This window comes from Aulonocara sp. 'chitande type north' Nkhata Bay, linkage group LG3 (genome assembly GCF_057382095.1).
Source record: "Aulonocara sp. 'chitande type north' Nkhata Bay isolate Kocher_YH1m ecotype deep benthic linkage group LG3, A_spYH_male_GT1.1, whole genome shotgun sequence".
In the NCBI taxonomy this organism is placed as follows: Eukaryota; Metazoa; Chordata; class Actinopteri; order Cichliformes; family Cichlidae; genus Aulonocara; species Aulonocara sp. 'chitande type north' Nkhata Bay.
The window spans coordinates 15,881,819-15,900,158 of NC_141346.1; the positions used below are offsets into that span (position 1 = coordinate 15,881,819).

Here is an 18,340-nt window from a genome sequence, read left to right on the forward strand (position 1 = left end):
ACACTTTGATGTTACGCAAAACTGCCACAAAAACAGAATAACTATAACATGAGTGCATCTATTGTGTTTGTGTATTGTGAATAATAAGCAAAATAAAAGTAACCACTATTTGAATATAGTCTACTACGCACTCCTCCATTCAAAAAGATCATAAGAAAAATCTAATCTCCTCTGCTCTGTGATCTGTAGTTTGGTTGATAAACGAATTCATGTCCATGTAGTTACGTCCCCCTCAGTGAGAGAGGCAGATATGAGCTGAAACACAGGGATCAAACCAGGGACGCTGCTGTTATGGAGCTGAACTGGAACCATTCAGACACTGAGGCCCTCTGAACACATTTTAATTACAGCTGTGCAGAGACACACTGATGACTGACTGGAACACTATGATTCACATTTTACATTAACACCATCCTCACACATGGTTTATATATGGACACTAGAGGGAGATGTTGGACTTCAATCAACAATACTTCCTGGGTTTGTTGTAGAAAAAGAGAAAAGACAAAGCTGTATATGTGCAATTCCTGATACGCTGTTTTATATCTAACTTAATAAAGATTAATTTCATGTAAATACGTGGTCAGGATGGTGATGAAACAGACTGTGCAAACTGAGTTTTAGGGACTTTCTGATTAGGCTGTACTTCTTCTAATATAAACAAGAAATGCATCTGATCATTTGAATGTGGCTTGTTTTTCAATGCCCCATGTTTCTGCTTTTGGTTCCAATTAAATAATAAATAGAATAGAATCATCACAGCAACAAGAAAGACACATATACAAACAAACAGTACACATGACATAGAACAGAAACATTCAATTTTTTACATATTTACATCAAGAACAATGGTTACCAAAAACAGAGTACTGTACAGTTATTAAAATTAAATACAATAAAATACAGATAAGAGGCAACTCAGGTTATAGTGTGAATCGGTTGATGAAATAGTGCAAGTTACAGCGCAGATGTAAACATCTGTGTTTTTTGGGAGCAGTTCTGATTGTACAGTCTGACAGCTGCAGGGAGGAAGGACCTGCGGAAACGCTCCTTCATGCCTCGAAGATGCAGCAGTCTGTCACTGAAGGAGCTCTGCAGTTCAGCAACATTTACATGCATGGGGTGGGAGATTCTGTCCATAAGAGATGTTATTTTGGCCAGAGTCCTTCTGTCTCCCACCACCTGCACTGGGTCTAGGGTGCATCCCAGAACAGAGCTGGCCTTCCTGATGAGTTTATCCAACCTTTCTCTCAGCTGCTGATAAACTGCTGCTCCAACATACAACATTGTAAAAAATGACGGATACCAGCACAGAGTCATAGAAGGTCTTTAAAAGTGCTCCCTGGACTATAAAATATCATCACAACTGTGTCCTACACAAAACTTGTCCCTCATTCAGTGTTTGGGAGAAAACAAACTGAAAACAAGTTACTTTTTTATGAATTGAATTAAAATAAACAAAACCACTGTAAAAGGAGATATTGCGTATATCATTAAAAAAAACACCAGGTCTTCCTGGTTGTTTCTTTCATAAAACCACATACCTTTAAAGGGGAATTTCTTTCACCTTTGAAATACTGCTGGGTACAGCTAAAAGAGTGCCCCCCATGCTCTTGTTTACCTTTTGCATATCACAAATATATAATATCAGGACCACGGAGAGTTGACCTCAATGATACACTTAGATGCAATCCACAACATTATGAGATATTCTTTGGACATCTCATGTCCTCGCTCCCAAGTTCATGCAAACCTTTGCTATTTGTCTCGCCCCATGGCAAAAAGCGTTATTTGGATAGGCTTCTCAGTCTAATAACCAAAGGCAATACAGACTTAAGATGACTGACAATGGGTAAATTTAATCAAACGTATTGTATTTACATGGTTTTGCTCTTCACTATATAAATAAAATGGAATGCAATGATTCATGTTTAAGAAGCTGTGTTTCTTTTGTTCTGCCTAAAATTAAGAAAGAAAAAAAAGAAAGATATTATCTGCATTCAGAGTTTTTCCGTTATCATTTAGTTCCAGGTGACCAAAGAAAAAAAGGCATCAAACCTCTTCACACACACTCAGTACTGACACTCTTCTTGGCAGGTTACATTTACTGCTGTAGTTCTGGTTTAATGCCTATTCTTTGTTTTCTGCAGTGAAATGAGGCGTGTATCGGTTAGCCACAACCAAACCGAAAGAAGCTTCATTTTCCATCTTACAACGTGGTGAAACCCACAGAACCACACAAGGAAAACAAATGAGAACAAAAATTTATTCAGCTGATAGAAACCAGACACTACAAATAATGGCATCGTTACTATAGATTAAGATTAAGGCAATAGATTAAGTGCATTAATGTATTTTATCATTGTTTATTTTAAGTCAAAATTATAAACTCCTCTTAAAATAAGATATGTTTTTTTAAACACATGCCAATAGGGGAATTGGAAATAAATACTATATGTATACCATACTATTTACTACATATGTATATATATATATATATATATATATATATATATATATATATACACATGCCTCGCCTTCTGCGGCCGGTCTATCCTTCAAGCTCCTTCTCTGTGGCATATGGATGTCCTCTGGTCTGAGGTGCTAGGGGACGTCAGTGGTTGGACTGGTGGACTACTTCAGTGAAGAGTAGACGACGTCTGGCTCTGGTTTAAAGTCTGAACACAAACACACACAGTTCAAACAACAGGAAACATGATTACAAGCTTTGTAGTTCAATCAAGACCTTCTGTCTCCACCTCTGCATCACACAGTCCCAAATCAGACCAGAGTTTAGAGAGAACCACCTCATAGTTATATAGCTTGCATAGTTTCCACGGTTTAACTGCTTCATAACACACTGAAACAAATCAGAAAACCTAAATCTGAGACCCACTGATCTGTAGCAATTAGCTGATCATGTGCATTAAATTACATTAAAAGGCCACATTATTGCTGCTTTCAGTCTCTCTCTCTTTCTCGCTGCAGTATTCCCTGGGTGAGATAGAGGTGAGAGCTTCAGACAGTAATGGTCAGTAGTGGTGTAACAATGAAAGGAGACGTGGGTGTTTAAAGTTTGACCAAGTCACTTGTAAACAGAAAATCACAGAGGGCCTAAAATTGAACCCTGTGGTACACCACAGGTAACGTGAGCTAAAGATGGTAAGATATTATTTATGATGACCACAATAGTTCTTTGTAAGAGATGTGAATCGCAACAACCAACTGCAATGTTCCTGATTTCAACTAATTTTTTTTTTTAACAAATCAATAATCACACGACTAAAACAACATTGACAACATCTGCACAGACAGCATGTTGCCACGAAGCTGGTGAAGAACCAGAGAATCATGTTAAAGTGATGTTGAGTCTGGACAGACCCCAGCCCAGCAGCCAGAGCCTGATCTTTAACAGGTAATCAAGGCAGTAATGAGCTGGCAGGCTTGTAGGTTTATAGCCTCCATTTATATCTGTCACTTTGAAGTCTCTTTGTTGATTCTCAACTTGTGTTGTCAGTCTTGTGTTGATATGTATACACAAACAGAAAGATTACTTGTGTGTTCTGTAGGCTCAGATTTATGTAGGTAGATAGTAGTATTAGCTGACAAAGATGTGACAGTACAACTCATACTTATGTTACGGAGGAAGACTACAGTAATTTAAGAATTTTTGGTGTGATGGCTATTTCTCCATAACTGATGGTTTCTGTTCTCACTGCAACAGCTGGATCACTCCCTGCACAATTAAACACATAGAAATAATTGCATGTACAATGTTTAGAGTACTGTTTTATTTGTCTTAATGCATGCTCAATCATCCACGTAAGTAAATCCGAAAAGGTTGATTCTGTTCTGATATTTTGTATATTAATACACACGGGGTGATCGTGGCTCAAGAGTTGGGAGTTTGCCTTTTAATCAGAAGGTTGCCGGTTTGAGCCCCGGCTTGGTCGTTGTGTCCTTGGGCAAGACACTTCACTCGTTGCCTACTGGTGGTGGTGGTGGTCAGAGGGCCTGGTGGTGCCAGTGTTCTGTCAGTGGGCCCCAGGATGGCTGTGGCTACAATGTAGCTTGCCGTCACCAGTGTGTGAATGGGTGGATGACTGGATGTGTAAAGCGCTTTGGGCTCCTTAGGGACTAGTAAAGCGCTATAAAAATACAGGCCATTTAATTATCAAAGAACTGACCTCCCAGCTCATTGTTCATTCATTTGGCAAGCTTCAATCATTTTGCAAATGTACTGTTTATACGATTGAAACCTGCTGCTACGGCCCTTAGCCTAGGAGAAAGTGAGAAAGCCTTTTTCTCTTCGAGCAAATCTAAGAGTGCCAGGACTCACTGACAATTGGCTAGCTGGAGACCCGTGCCAGCCCTCCTGTATGCAGATTGAAATTTGTCAACCCACATAGATGGTTGGCTGCCTGGGGATCCTGTGGTCCTACGTGTAGCAATGAGTGGCTTATTGTGCTCACCTGTGGCTACAGAAGGCTGGAGATCCTTCACTCTGGGGGCTGCTGCTTAGGACTGAACATGCAGTTTGTCCCTTTTGCCTCTCTCTCTTTGAACTTTGCTCACCAAACTCTGTTCATAGTTTTCAAGTTTGCTTGTTAATCTCTGTCTATGGTTGAACTTAACTGGAGTAGAGTTACAGCATGTGAGGTTAGCTTTAGTTTTTCACTCACATGTGTGTTAGTTAATTGTGTGCTGATTATTTGCCAAGTGGTCGGCAGAACGTGGCCGTGTCGGTTTTCTGTTTGAATTTTTCAATAAAAGCTTTATTTCACTTAGTTTTATGTGTGAGGGCTTATGTATGTTATCCCTCCCTGTCCCCTAACAGAGGGGGTCATAACACCTCTGAGACAGAAGCTGAGACTGAAGAAGTCACTTGGATGAGGGAAGAAATGTTTCTCCCACTGAAAGCACTAAATCCAGAAAAAGAAAAAAACGTTTTGGTAGTATATTTTTTTATTGTTACACTATAGCTCTTGCAGGGCATTTTTATTTTGGTTTAATCAGATATTAAGCAGTAACCTTTATACACAGATGTGGGTTTTCAGTCTTTTTCCACTTCTTACCACCTCTGCTGAAAAACGTTTGACCTGAAAGAGCTGGTGGGTGTTTCTGTGAACATGGGAGGCAGACGACCACAAAGCTGCCATCTTCTTCTAATGCAGACTGAGACGCTTCACCACAGAGCACAACACATGTTGTTCTCACAACATGAACACTTCTGTTAGCCAAACCAGGACACACTGTGGTAAGAGGTCTCATCACCCTCAGTCTACAGTTAACTGGTATCAACAACAGGAAGTTGCTTTGGGGGTTTCATGTGCAGAAAGAAGTCAAAAAATTCATTGTATTAAAGTAGGTTAAGTTTGATTATTTTGTTTGCTTAGACATCTCCTAATCCCAACTAATTATTTCTGTTTACAACTTGTTTGCTAAATCCCAATAAACAATGCTGTGAGATTTAACACTCAGTTATGGCAATCATCAAAAATTACAACACATTTGGCAAGGCAAGGTGGACCTGAGGCTGAGACTACACAATTAGTTATGGCCAAATGTGGTCCACAGACCTGTAGATCTGCCAAATTTAAACCAGTCTGAGATATGCTGTTCCTCATAGAACATCACTGAAGGTTGAATTGATGGTAAATGGCCTGCATTTGTATAGCGCTTTTCTAGTCCATAGGACCCCAAAGCGCTTTACTCTACATTCAGTCATTCACCCATTCACACACACACACACATCGGCGATGGCAAGCTACATTGTAGCCACAGCTGCCCTGGGGCGCACTGACAGAGGCGAGGCTGCCGGACACTGGCGCCACCGGGCCCTCTGACCACCTCCAGTAGGCAAACATGGGGTTAGTATCTTGCCCAAGGATATTTGGCATGCAGCCAGGAGGCAGCCTGGGATCGAACCACTGACCTTCTGATTAGTGGCTGACCTGCTCTGCCACCTGAGCTACAGCCACCCAATTGGTGAACATGATCCTTCATGATCATTATGACATGCTGTAATCAGTTTGATCAATCGGCATCATTCTGGCACAAGCACTCAATACAGAATTTTGAAAAAGTAGAATCAATCAAACAAATCACTCACACACACACACACACACATGTGGACAGAGATCTCCGCTGTTGTTCCCGGGATCTGCTGGAGCCACTCGCCTAGCTTGGGAGTCACTGTACCTGGTGCTCTGATTACCACGGGGACCACCGTCACCTTCACCCTCCACATCCTCTCGAGCTCTTCTCTGAGCCCTTGGTATTTCTCCAGCTTCTCGTGTTCCTTCTTCCTGATATTGCTGTCATTCGGAACCGCTACATCGATCACTACGGCCGTCTTCTTCTGTTTGTCTACCACCACTATGTCCGGTTGGTTAGCCACCACCATTTTGTCCGTCTGTATCTGGAATCTGTATCACAGGATCTTAGCTCGGTCATTCTCCACCACCCTTGGGGGCATCTCCCATTTTGACCTCGGGACTTCCAGGTTATACTCGGCACAGATGTTCCTGTACACTATGCCGGCCACTTGGTTATGGCGTTCCATGTATGCCTTGCCTGCTAGCATCTTGCACCCCTGCTGTTATATGCTGGATTGTTCCAGTGGTGTCTTTACACAGCCTGCACCTGGGGTCTTGCCTGGTGTGATAGACCCCAGCCTCTATGGATCTTGTGCTACCATGATTAGTGCCTCTGTGCTGTCTTTCAGTCCAGTCACTGGTAGGATTTCTGGATATCAGCCACCTCCTCTATCTGCCGGTGGTACATAGCGTGCAGGGGCCTGTCCTTCCATGATGGTTCCTCGTCTCCCTCCTCTTTCTTGGGTTTCTGCTGCCTGAGGTATTCACTGAGCACGTGGTCAGTTGGGGCCATCTTCCTTTTCTGTTGTGCACCTTTCTCTTGTTTTGGTATATTTTTCTCTTAATTGTGTATATTTGTCCTGTTTATTATTTATTCCTGCTGTCTTAATTCTTATATTTTATTCCTGCACAGTTTTTGTGGCACACCAATAATTTTACTGTACATGTACAATAACCATCAAGGGATAATATTCTTCTTCTGTTTTAGTCTATAATTTCTCAAATTCTGATGACTTTTTAAAAGCAACCAGTGAACTCTAATTACCAATAGATATCATAGTATTCCCATCAGCCTCATGCTTATTGGGAAATGTCAGCATGCTACATACATAGTAAATATAATTAATAGACCTACTAACCCAGATGTTAGTACAATGAAAAGAATGTAGGAATTGTGAAAGGCGATGAAAATGACAAGCTGCACATCTCTGCAGAAGATGGTAGTAAAGACTGATAAGAACAGTTTTTTGTTTTGTTTATCTTGGCCCTCCATCCACACTGAGACAGCGTTTTCGGTCAAGGCATTTTGAAAATGCTCTCCAAGTGGATACATTTGAAAACACTATTTTCACGTCACAGTGTGGACAGTGTAACCACAGGCTTTCGTAAAAAAATGGCTCATTTTAGTCATATCATGCAGTCATGTGACCGATTAAACTGAGATATAGGAGGGCATTATACAGCAGTTGTTTTGTTTGCTCTCAATTTTGACAGCCCTGTTAAAGCTTAATATCAGTTTTAATATCCATTTCCAAATGTATCAGGATTAGTGTAGATGTAGCCTAAATGGGGTGGTGAAATCTTCATTCTGTCACCTCAGACGTCTGTCAAAGGTTAAACCTTTCCAGTCGGGACACTATCATCCATGCTTTGATAACCTCATGCTTGAATTAATGCAACTCTCTTTTAATAGGGCCTGGCCTCACTCTAGTCAGCTGAGCAGCTGTCACTGTCAGTGCCTAAATCTAAATGAAGAGTGAGCATTTTAAACTATAGCCGTGAAGCTTTGGAATGATCTTCCTCTTCACTTCAGGCAATCTACTTCAGTGGTGGTCGTTAAATCTAGGTTAAAAACATTTTTATTCACTGGCTTTTGAACCAATGGGTAACTGATACTGTTACTTTGTTGTTATTTTTTATTGTGTTTATTGTTCCTATTGTACTTCTTATATGTCTGCTGTACAGCAGTTTTGTTGACCTTGTATTGTTTTTAAAGTGCTATATAAATAAATTATGGTATGGCAGTTGTAAACAAAGGATCATGTCTGTAAAGAAAGGGCATTTTGGAAGAAAAGCAGCTTTACCTCTCATATTTGAACTTTTTTGCTTCGTTTTGATGATGATTTGTCCATAAGTGACATCTTCTGTTCTGACTGCTGAGTGGATTACAGCACTCTCTACAGAATAAAACAAATAAGGAAGACATCACTGTAGGTCATACAGTTGATAGCAGAGCTGATTGTAAAGACAGCTCTGTTGTTACAGAAATGTCTACACAAAAAGCATTTTGATCATTAGTAGCGGACAATAGCATTTACATAGAAAACATGACTACTTTTCACAATGATGCTTGCATTGGATCAACATATCAGAAACTCACAAACTATATAAAAGTTAAGTTTTTAAAAGTTGCATTTGGAATTTAAATAGAGACACTTAGATAAATAGAATTGAGTTTAACTGTGGTTTCACACCTGCAACTTTTTCAAAAATCTGAGACAGGATGTTGGACGACTGCAGAGCTGTTAGCTTCTGTTAACCACAGACCACAAACACAGTCGAACACACAATGAGCAACATTAAACACATGACAAAAAACTACACTGGATTAAGATGATAACGTTTACACATTCTGGACAAAAGAAGTAAAACAAAAAAAGTCTATTAAAAGTGAGAAGCATAAAGTTTAACCCTGAAAAATAAATAAATAGTACTGGCAGGAGGTGATAGTTTCCGATCTTATCCATGACCTTGTTTCAGTCTTTTCCTGTTCATGAGTATTTCTTCGCACTAACATGAGGGTTTATACTCATGTTAGTGCATGTTTGACCATTCTGATAGGTCAAAGAAGATGTACATTCTTCCATGTCGGTGGCCTATCTGTCTGGAAAACCTCATCTTACCTGCCAACTTCCTCAGAAGTTACCTTATAGCTTCACTGTCTGGCTCAAGAGTATTGAGCATCACAACGAGAGGCCTGATTCATAAAGCAAATACTCCAGTATCTCCCCATCAAATGTCTGATAAATCTATCTCATCATCAATCGTCATGAAAGCTAGCTCATGCAGCTGGCAATATCTCTGTGATGAGTTTGGTCCAGGGTCCAGCATGACACACGTTAGTTTGTCATGACAAAATACATCATATTTTGGCATGACAAGTGAGAAGTGAGTGTCTTGCTAAACTATAAAGACAGGAACTTGCAACAGGTCGTATCTCAAATGACCACTTAAAGATGCAAAGTCTTACTCTTTAATAGAACAGGACAATCTGGTTTCTAAAGCTGTAATGGAAATTATAACGTCGAGGCTGCTTCCTCCCATCTCATGGTACACAAGTGCACACAGAATCGTATCAGACCTAATAAGGATAAGATATTTTATCCACATACAAATGATTACATATTTCTAAGCATAAACAACAATATAAAAAAAAATATCAATCCTGACAGGCACGTGGGTGTATTTGGCTGAGTGCTTCTGCCTGAGAGAAGATCGCCTGCATATTGAAAAGCTTCTTCGGATTCTAGGAAAAGATACGACCTCCAGCTTGAAGGACTAATAATGTATAGTGGTAGCAGGAAGCACTGCATACAGGCTCACTCTTGTAAAATGAGTCTTCCTGGCAAGAATGTGATTGAACTCGGTAGTGATTGTCAATGGAACCCTCTGTTGATAAACTCCCCTTTTCATTAGCCAGTCATGCCTAATGTGATGCTTCTAAGCAGGCCTATGAGTCAGTTGTATCCCTAAAAACTGTCTATGGCCAAAATAAAGTCATCTATCCCTTGCCTGGAGCTTTGCACTGCTGTGACAGGGGCACAGCTAGATGAAGATCAAGACCTGACAGACCCATATGCATGGAGGTATGTTAATTCAGCCAGAAACAACAATGATGAAAGAACATTTATTGCTCACAAAGGAAAAGGGAGCTACAGAAAGCAATTACTGAGTGATCTGCCAGTTTGCAACAGATCCTTACCAAACAGAAGATTTACTTTAAATTTAACACACCTAGTGCCCCACACTTTGGTAGTTTGTGGGAAGGGAAAGTTACTCTATTAAGACAATGCTCTATGTAACTGTTGGTATCCAACCTGTGGCTGAAGATGTTCTTAGGAATCTGTTGATTGAACTGGAGGGCATGCTAAATTCAAAGCCATCAAGCTATGTATCCTCCAGCGTTTCTTATCTTGATCCAGGGACCCCCAGCCATTTGCTAATGGGGTAGCCAGGTGGATTACTGCCACAGGTTGTTAACCAGAGACTGAACTCAAACCTGAGAGCATTTCAAATATTCAAATGTACTTTATACATTTGAGGGCAGCTGTTAGAAAGTTTTCAAATTTTTATTTTGTTGTGTTTGGAATTTCATAGGATTCCTTATATGTGCTTTCAGTGATGAACCACCTGCTGGACTGGAAAGCAAATTAATACGCCTCACTGGCAGAATGGGTGGGGTAGTTGGAGTGTGGCAACCAAGCAAAAAGTCCAGTGCATCTGGTATTGTGCATTGTTTTACTACCAGTGAATAATTCCCAGTAGGGCCACGTATACACCTACATCTACCTGCTTACAAGCTTACAAGATGACCGACACTGAGGCAAGCATCAACCAGCAATCAGTGCAAAACACAGTTTATAAAACTACAAAAATATTTCCTCTGTTTGAAAGGCTGTTTTTCACTGTTAAATGTTGCTGTACATTTTTAACTCTACCATCAAAGACATGTAATCAAAATTAAAAGTGTAGATTACTCAGCAAACAAAAACCCCAATTGTAAATTTCAGAATTCCGAGTCTCACCTTCAGGTTTCCTGTGAACACATCGTTTCACCAGAAGAACCAGTAACACCAGTAGAACCACAACACAGACTGATCCAACACATGACAACACAGGGACAAGATAAGAACCAGGGTTAGAGGTTAGAGGTGGAGGTGTGGATGTAGGTGGAGGTGTGGTGGTGTGTTTGTCTAAAATAAAGCAAACACAGTCATTAAGTTGTCGTCACATTGTGAATGTTGAAAGCTGCAGAAACACAGACAGGTGAGTGTGTCACCTGTGACAGTGATCCAGCTGGATGGAGACTCTCCATGACCGCTGATGTCACACTTGTAGAGGCCTTCATCAGACCTGGAAACATGCTGGATGGTCATGTGACCTGTAGGCTGCTTCCTGATGAGGGAGCCATCTTTATAGAAAGCAGCTGGGAGGTTGGAGGGAGTGGTCTCTGTTTTACAGAGCAGAGTGACGTCATCTCCCTCCATCACAGGGAGGACAGGACTCTGCAGGATCACTGATCCACCTCAACACAGAGACAAACTACAGCATTTCATCCATTTACACACAGCTTCATCAACACTAACTCCACACACTCAGCTTACCAGTGACTGTCAGGTTAACCATGTTACTGATGGGACCCTCTCTGGACTCACACCAGTAAACTCCACTGTCAGATGTGAGAATGTAGCTGATACTACAAGAAGAATTAGCTGAATTTGTCGGTTTTCCCCATTCTGCTCCACACTGGGTCCTCTGCAGGTTGGTTGCATTTCTCCTCAGAGTCCATCCAGCAGAGCTGTCGTCCTCCTCACAGCTCAGAGACACAAAGTCTCCTTTAAAGAACTGAGAGCTGCTGGGACTCACAGTCAGACGAGCTGTGAGGGTTAAAATGAAAAATGATGATCTGTTAGACTTTTGTCCAACCAGTGATGTGATTTTTTTTTTTTTTTTTTTTTTTATTTCATCAGCTTTACATCTGATATTGATTCTGTAAACATGAAAGTGTTGAATCTGATTAAAACATTAGCAGGATGCACTTTTACATCTGAGATTCATTGTGAAACATGAACCCAATCAGGTCATATCAGTGAGCATTAATCATTTAAACTGTGACCGAAGAAGGTTACTGACCTTGGTTTGTTGAGCAGCTCAGCAGTGAGATCAGAACTAAAGAGAAATGACACTCAGGTTGATTTGAGGTGAACATAAAGAACAACTCCACACAAACAGCTGACAAACACACAAACTCATCTCTCTGATTTATCTGCTGATTCTCAATTTGATGCAACATGCTTCAATAAAAAATGGAAAAACAGTCTATATATTCTCCTAATCATTGAGCCATTAGGGAAAGAAGGGACCAGCTGGTGACTTGAAGTCTGAAGCATTTGAGTGGCCGGTAATATTACAAAAACACTAATCAGAAGTTAACCTAACCTAAGTCTTTGGACTGTGGGAGGAAACCTACACATACACTAACCACCACCTCTGTGTGTCAGGATGAGGTCGTGGACGAAAGAAGGAGGACCCAAACGCTGGACTCACAGGTAGGTGAAGATTGGCGTTTTATTGTCAACGGAGTGAACAAACAGAACAGAAGTAGGAAACGGCTGGCCGGCTGGACGACTGACTGAATGGATGAATGAAAGACTGACTGACAACTGACCGGCTGACCTGACGGAACTGAACAGAGGACAACCTAACGGCGGCGAGAACCACATCACAATAACATCAATGACAAGACATTGGACTGGTTGAACTGAGGGACATAAATACACAGGCTGAGTGATGAGAGATTAGAACCTGGTGAGTACACAGCTGAACATAATGACCTAATGATAAACGGGAAGAGGACGGAACATAATGCACATGGACCAAGGCTAACACAATAAAACAGGAGGTGAAGCAGACAGAATATAAACAGTGAACATGAACTAAGAATACTGGGTCAAAGACCCAGAAACCCTGACACTGTGACATTTCTGCTGTAGATATAAATTGTAAATGACTCTATTTTATATTTTTTAACACTTCTCACCACATCAACACTTTTCTGCAAAGACTGTACTGACGTTAAAGTGGCCACAAACTTTAGACTCTTCTTCACAAGTTTTATTTGAAATTGAGCTTCTAGAGTTATTTTAATGATTTACATCTATTTGCACTGACTACACTGTGATTATATAGAAATTTCCCACTGCATTCAATTAACCCAGTGAAGTCATGTGTCCACTGTGCAGCTGTGTTGATATAATGAGTGAATGATTTGATCTTTTCACTGCCTGCTGTGTTTCCTCGACTCCTGAGCAAAGATAAAGAGTCAGTTCAGACCTGCAGTTGGTCCTCGTGGTGTTTTGAACTTGAATTCAGCCTGATTTGTTTTTCATGTCTTCTCCTCCATCATCAGTTATCAGGAGAGCAGACAGTCAAAGTACAAGAATTCAAACAAACACAGAGATTCTACTTACAGAGCAGACACAGCACAGATGTTTCCTTCATCGTCCTTCTCACTCATTTGAGCTTTTTTTCATTTCTCTCACTGACACCAAGCAAAGCCCGCCCTCTTCCTCTGAGCACCAGCTTTCTATTGGTTCAAACACAGTGGGTAACTAAATTCTTATAAAAATGCAAGATATAAACACAAAGATGGAAAGAAATTTCAGAAACAAGTTCTATGTCCTCTCCTCTCAGTGATCTGTAGTTTGGTTGATGAACAAATCCATGTCCATGTAGTGGACGTCCCCCTCAGTGAGAGAGGCAGATATGAGCTGAAACACAGGAATCGAACCAGGGACGCTGCTGTTATGGAGCTGAACTGGAACCATTCAGACACTGAGGCCCTCTGAACACATTTTAATTACAGCTGTGCAGAGACACACTGATGACTGACTGGAACACTATGATTCACATTTTACATGAACACCATCCTCACACATGTTTATATGTGGCCACTAGAGGGAGATGTTGGACTTTAAACACTAACATGGATACAAGCAGATCATCAAATTGAGGTTTCAACACAACTGAGTTTGATGCTCTTTGATGTTTGCACAAGTACACGAGCCTTAATATACAAGGAAAAATGTCTTCTGAAACATCTGTTGGGTTTTCTTTGTCAAACTCTTCTAAACTCATATTAAAAACAAATATGTTGGACAGAATCAACCTTTTGGGATTTACTTATCTGGATGATTGAGCATGCACACACACTGCCATGTCTATGTTATGTTGTGTACTGGTAAAGGTAGCCTGACTCAATTTAGATCCAGTTGAACTTTGAAGTCATATTGTGAGCTGCAAACCTCCAGGTTTAACTTTAAAAGGCAACTTTTGGGGTATAAATATAGAAGAGTCTGAAAGAGGTGTGGCCACAGCTGAAAAGCCCAAACCATGGAGAAAGGAGGACTCTGTAAACTACTTGGTTTTTTGTATCATTTCTGATGACAATGTTAAAAAGGAGTTAAAAACGTTTTTGTTTTATGTTTTATGTTTTTGTTTTGGCTTTACATTATGATTTTTTGATTTGATTTATTTTTACTCAATCCTCACTGCGCACCATGACAGAACAGTTACCTGTTCTGTCATGGTGCGCAGTCCTCGCCAGTTGACTGACATGTCTATCCCTAAATGTTTTCTTTTGCATTTGATTTTTGTTGCATTTGATATTTGTTAAGCTGTATGTCTGGATTTTGTTCCTTTGCGCCTTCTGGTGGTGAACTGTGTAGGGTACAGCATTGCTGTTTGGGTCTCCACCCAGCCACTTTTCTTTTGCTAGCGCACATGGTGTCTGCATGCTGCAGCTCACAGGTAGCTCCACACATGGAGAAAATATCGTTTAAAGAGTGGAAATAATTGACAAAGAAGATGGAAGATAAGGCAATAAGGCAATAAAGGACTATTTAGCACCTCCTGGATGTCAGCTCATGAGGTTTGTGTATTTTAAATGTTTATTTTCTGTAATTAAGGATTTTTGATTGATTGACACTACGTACAAGAGCGCATTTTGATGTGATGTTTTTGTTTTATTGTTTTGTCCGTGAGCAGTTCTCACGGGTTGCCAAGACCAGAATAAACCCCGTTTTATAACTACATCGTGCGTACATCAATCCTTGAGGGTGCTACAGTGAGAACTCCGCTCTGCACGGGTAGATGAAGGACGCAGCCCCGCAGGAAAGTCAGGTGCCCCAAAAATAAGTGTTGCCTCAGTTAAAGGACTCAATATAAGTAACCATAAGAAAGAGAAATAAAAAGGAAAAGGACTGTAAAAATAATTAAGATAAGTTTCCTTTTATAAATGAACAAAGGACTGGAATATTTCTTCTTTTTTCTTTCTTTCTCATTGTTTACATTTCTGCTGTTTAAGTGACTGATATTCATACAGTGTTAAGTTAATGTTGTGATGAGTAACCTGTGCATTGTGCATATGGTGGGCTTCAGCAGTTGCTGTAAGAAACAGTATTACTGGCTTGGACAAGATATGTAATGTGACTTAAGTATACACGTTAAGTGATGTTTAAGGAGTAATAGTAATTACTGTGCTTTAAAGTTGTAACACTAAACGTAGATTAATATTAATTTGCTCCTCAACTACCAAATCAAATTTAAACTGCTGCTGCACCTTTACATTAAGGCTAAGTAAGATACACAAAAAACCCAAACCCCTCCAACAATGGCAGAGTTTGAGGCTAATCCAGAAGTCAGTGAAAAGGGTGATGTGGAACAACTTTCTGCAGATGAGCAACTACAAGCAGTTGAAGGCACAGCTGATGATGTTTCTACTACCTCACAAAGAGCACGACAGAGCCAACGAGTCCGTACATTGACGAAAAAGGGCAAAGAACTGTACGGTGAGCACATAAAGAGGGCTGCACATCGTTTCAGTGTGCGCTATGAGAAGTGGAAGGTTGTCATTAAGGATGCCAAAGGAGCTATAGATGGTCAGTGCTCAACGGATCTGCTACAAGAACATGTTTCCAAGGTTTTGAGTGATTCTAAGGATGTGAATGCAGCCTATGATGACTTGAGACGTATTGAATCTCCAGATAGTGACACAAGACGAAGGATGGATACGTGTGAAGCCATAGCAAAGGCAATTATCGAATCTGTAAGAAAGTGTCCAAGCCCAAGTAGTGCGGAGGTTCAAAGAGATGAAGAACTTTGGAAGGACACTGAGTCTTCATCTAAATCCGTGGCCTCAGATGTGAAAAGTCAAAGGGATGAAAAATGGAAGGAGACTGAGTCTATGCCTAAGTTAGAAGCCTCAGACAGGATGAGTGTTAAGTCACACCACACTAAGCTCTCTTCTCATGCGAGGGTTTCCTCTAGACACTCCAGCCGGCTCTCGGCTAAAAGACAAGATGCAGCTGCTGAAGTTGCAGCAAATGAGGCTGCTCTCCAAGTTCTGCTTGAACAAGAAATCCATATGAAGGAAATTGAAAGGCAAGAAGCAGAAATAGCACAAAGACAAAAGGCTCTAGAAGCTAAGCGCAGAGAAGTAGAGCGACTTGAGACTGTAAAAAAGCTGAATGCAGCAAAGGCTCGACAGCGGGTGTATGAACAAAGTGAATGTTCAGATGAAGAAATATACAACCTACTTCACCACATATCTGATAAGAAAAATGAAGTCAAGTCTGAAAACAATGACCAGCATATGAAACGGTGTTTCTCGCCACGAAATGTGACACCGCACCGAGAGGTGAACACAGAAGATCTGGTCAAAGCATTTGCAGTGTCTCTTAATGCAAGTCGTCTTCCGGTACCAGAGCCAACAATATTCAGTGGCGACCCTATCAGATATAATGATTGGAAAATTTCCTTTCAGACTCTGATTGACAGGAAAAATATACCAACTGAAGAGAAGACTTATTATCTGAGGAAATATGTAAGTGGACCTGCAAGGAAGGCAATAGAAGGCTACTTCCCGCTTGGCATAGAGTCTGCATACTATGCAGCATGGACAGTTCTCGAAGAGAGGTATGGCAATCCCTTCCTCGTAGCAAAGGCCTTCAGAGACAAACTTGACGCATGGCCTAAGATAAGCTCTAAAGGCAGTATGGAACTTCTTTTTTTTTTTTTTTTTCTTTTTTTTTGGAATGTATGGAACTTCAAGCATTTGCGGACTTCCTTTGCTGCTGTAAGACAGCCATGTCACAAATGAAGTGAAGTGCTTGAAGTGCTCAATGACTGCAATGAAAACCAAAAAATGCTCGCAAAACTTCTAGATTGGCTTACTTCAAGGTGGAACAGAAAGGTTACAGAAGTGCAAGAAGAGACTCACACCTTTCCAAGCTTCAGCCAATTTGTAGATTTCATCTCACGGGAAGCCAAAATTGCCTGTAATACCATACCATCTCTCTTTGCTCTGAAGCCAAGAGAAACTGAAGGGGCAAAAACAACAAGGAACAGAGGCAATGGAGCAAAGGTGCTAGCAACTAACTCAAATGAAAGGACTGTTAGTGCTAGTTGTGTGTACTGTGAAAGGTCGGGTCACAGCCTATGTTGCGGCTACTCCAACCAATGGCCGCGGCAGGCTAAACATGAGGACACCTGATGACGCGCAACAATTCTATAAATCAGCACATGGGATCAACTGTCAAACACACGCACAGAATATTAAATCATTCAAATTGCGGTATGTTGCGATATGTTGCGATAGGTTGCGATATGTTGCGATATGTTGCGATATGTTGCGATATGTTGCGATATGTTGCGGTCAACAGAAAGTTTTTGCCTCGTGCTCACCCTACCTTCTGCTCATCACATCAGGTGCTGTGTACAAGTGAGTGCAACCACATTTACCTTATACCACACCCATGAGACACGCCCCACACCCATGCACCAATACAGTGAGTCTATTTAAACTAACCCACTTAGTCAGACGGAAACAACTCATATGGCTCCTACATACCGGCCCCTAATTATTTTAGAGCAATAATTACATCATACTTACCATGTAGGAGACATACTGATAAACATAATCAATCTTTTATCAAACATTCCAAGATACAATTTCAATTCCAAATAAATAAATATACATTAATGCAAATAGATATTTGAAAAAAGTCAATTTTCATGACTCTTCTGTTTCCTGTAGAAGACACACTTTAGTGATTGGCCTGTCCAAACAACCAGTCTTTGTCTTAACACGAACCCGACGTACAAGTCCTTTACTGTCAGAAATTGCTTCCACAATCCTTCCAGTCATCCAAGAGTTACGAGGCGCAGAATCATCGACAACGATAACCACATCCCCCGGAATGAAGTTCCGTCCGATTCTCTGCCACTTCTGACGCTCTTGAAGCTGGGGCAGGTACTCCTTGACCCAGCGCTTCCAGAACAGGTCAGACATGTACTGTACTTGCCTCCATCGACGTCGTCCATACACGTCCCCCTTCTGAAACACTCCTGGTGGTATCAATGGCTTGGTCTTAAGCAACAACAGATGGTTAGGAGTCAAGGCC

At 40.9% G+C, this 18,340-nt stretch overlaps 2 protein-coding genes across 2 annotated transcripts; one reads left to right on the top strand and one right to left on the bottom strand.

Moving 5' to 3' along the window:
* Positions 1-9,879: 9,879 nt before the first annotated feature.
* Positions 9,880-12,087, bottom strand: LOC147334166 (high affinity immunoglobulin gamma Fc receptor I-like). The gene is made up of 5 exons (XM_086285886.1): positions 12,012-12,087; positions 11,483-11,755; positions 11,158-11,403; positions 10,904-11,071; positions 9,880-9,941 (listed from the first exon to the last, which is right to left on the bottom strand). Exons 1-5 carry the CDS (start codon positions 12,085-12,087, stop codon positions 9,880-9,882), a joined length of 825 nt encoding a protein of 274 aa, XP_086142012.1.
* Positions 12,088-15,549: 3,462 nt separating this feature from the next.
* LOC147334167 (uncharacterized) lies at positions 15,550-16,679 on the top strand. Its single transcript, XM_086285888.1, is given in 3 exon segments — positions 15,550-16,009; positions 16,079-16,606; positions 16,609-16,679. Coding segments are annotated over 3 exon segments (1,059 nt in total).
* Positions 16,680-18,340: the final 1,661 nt, after the last annotated feature.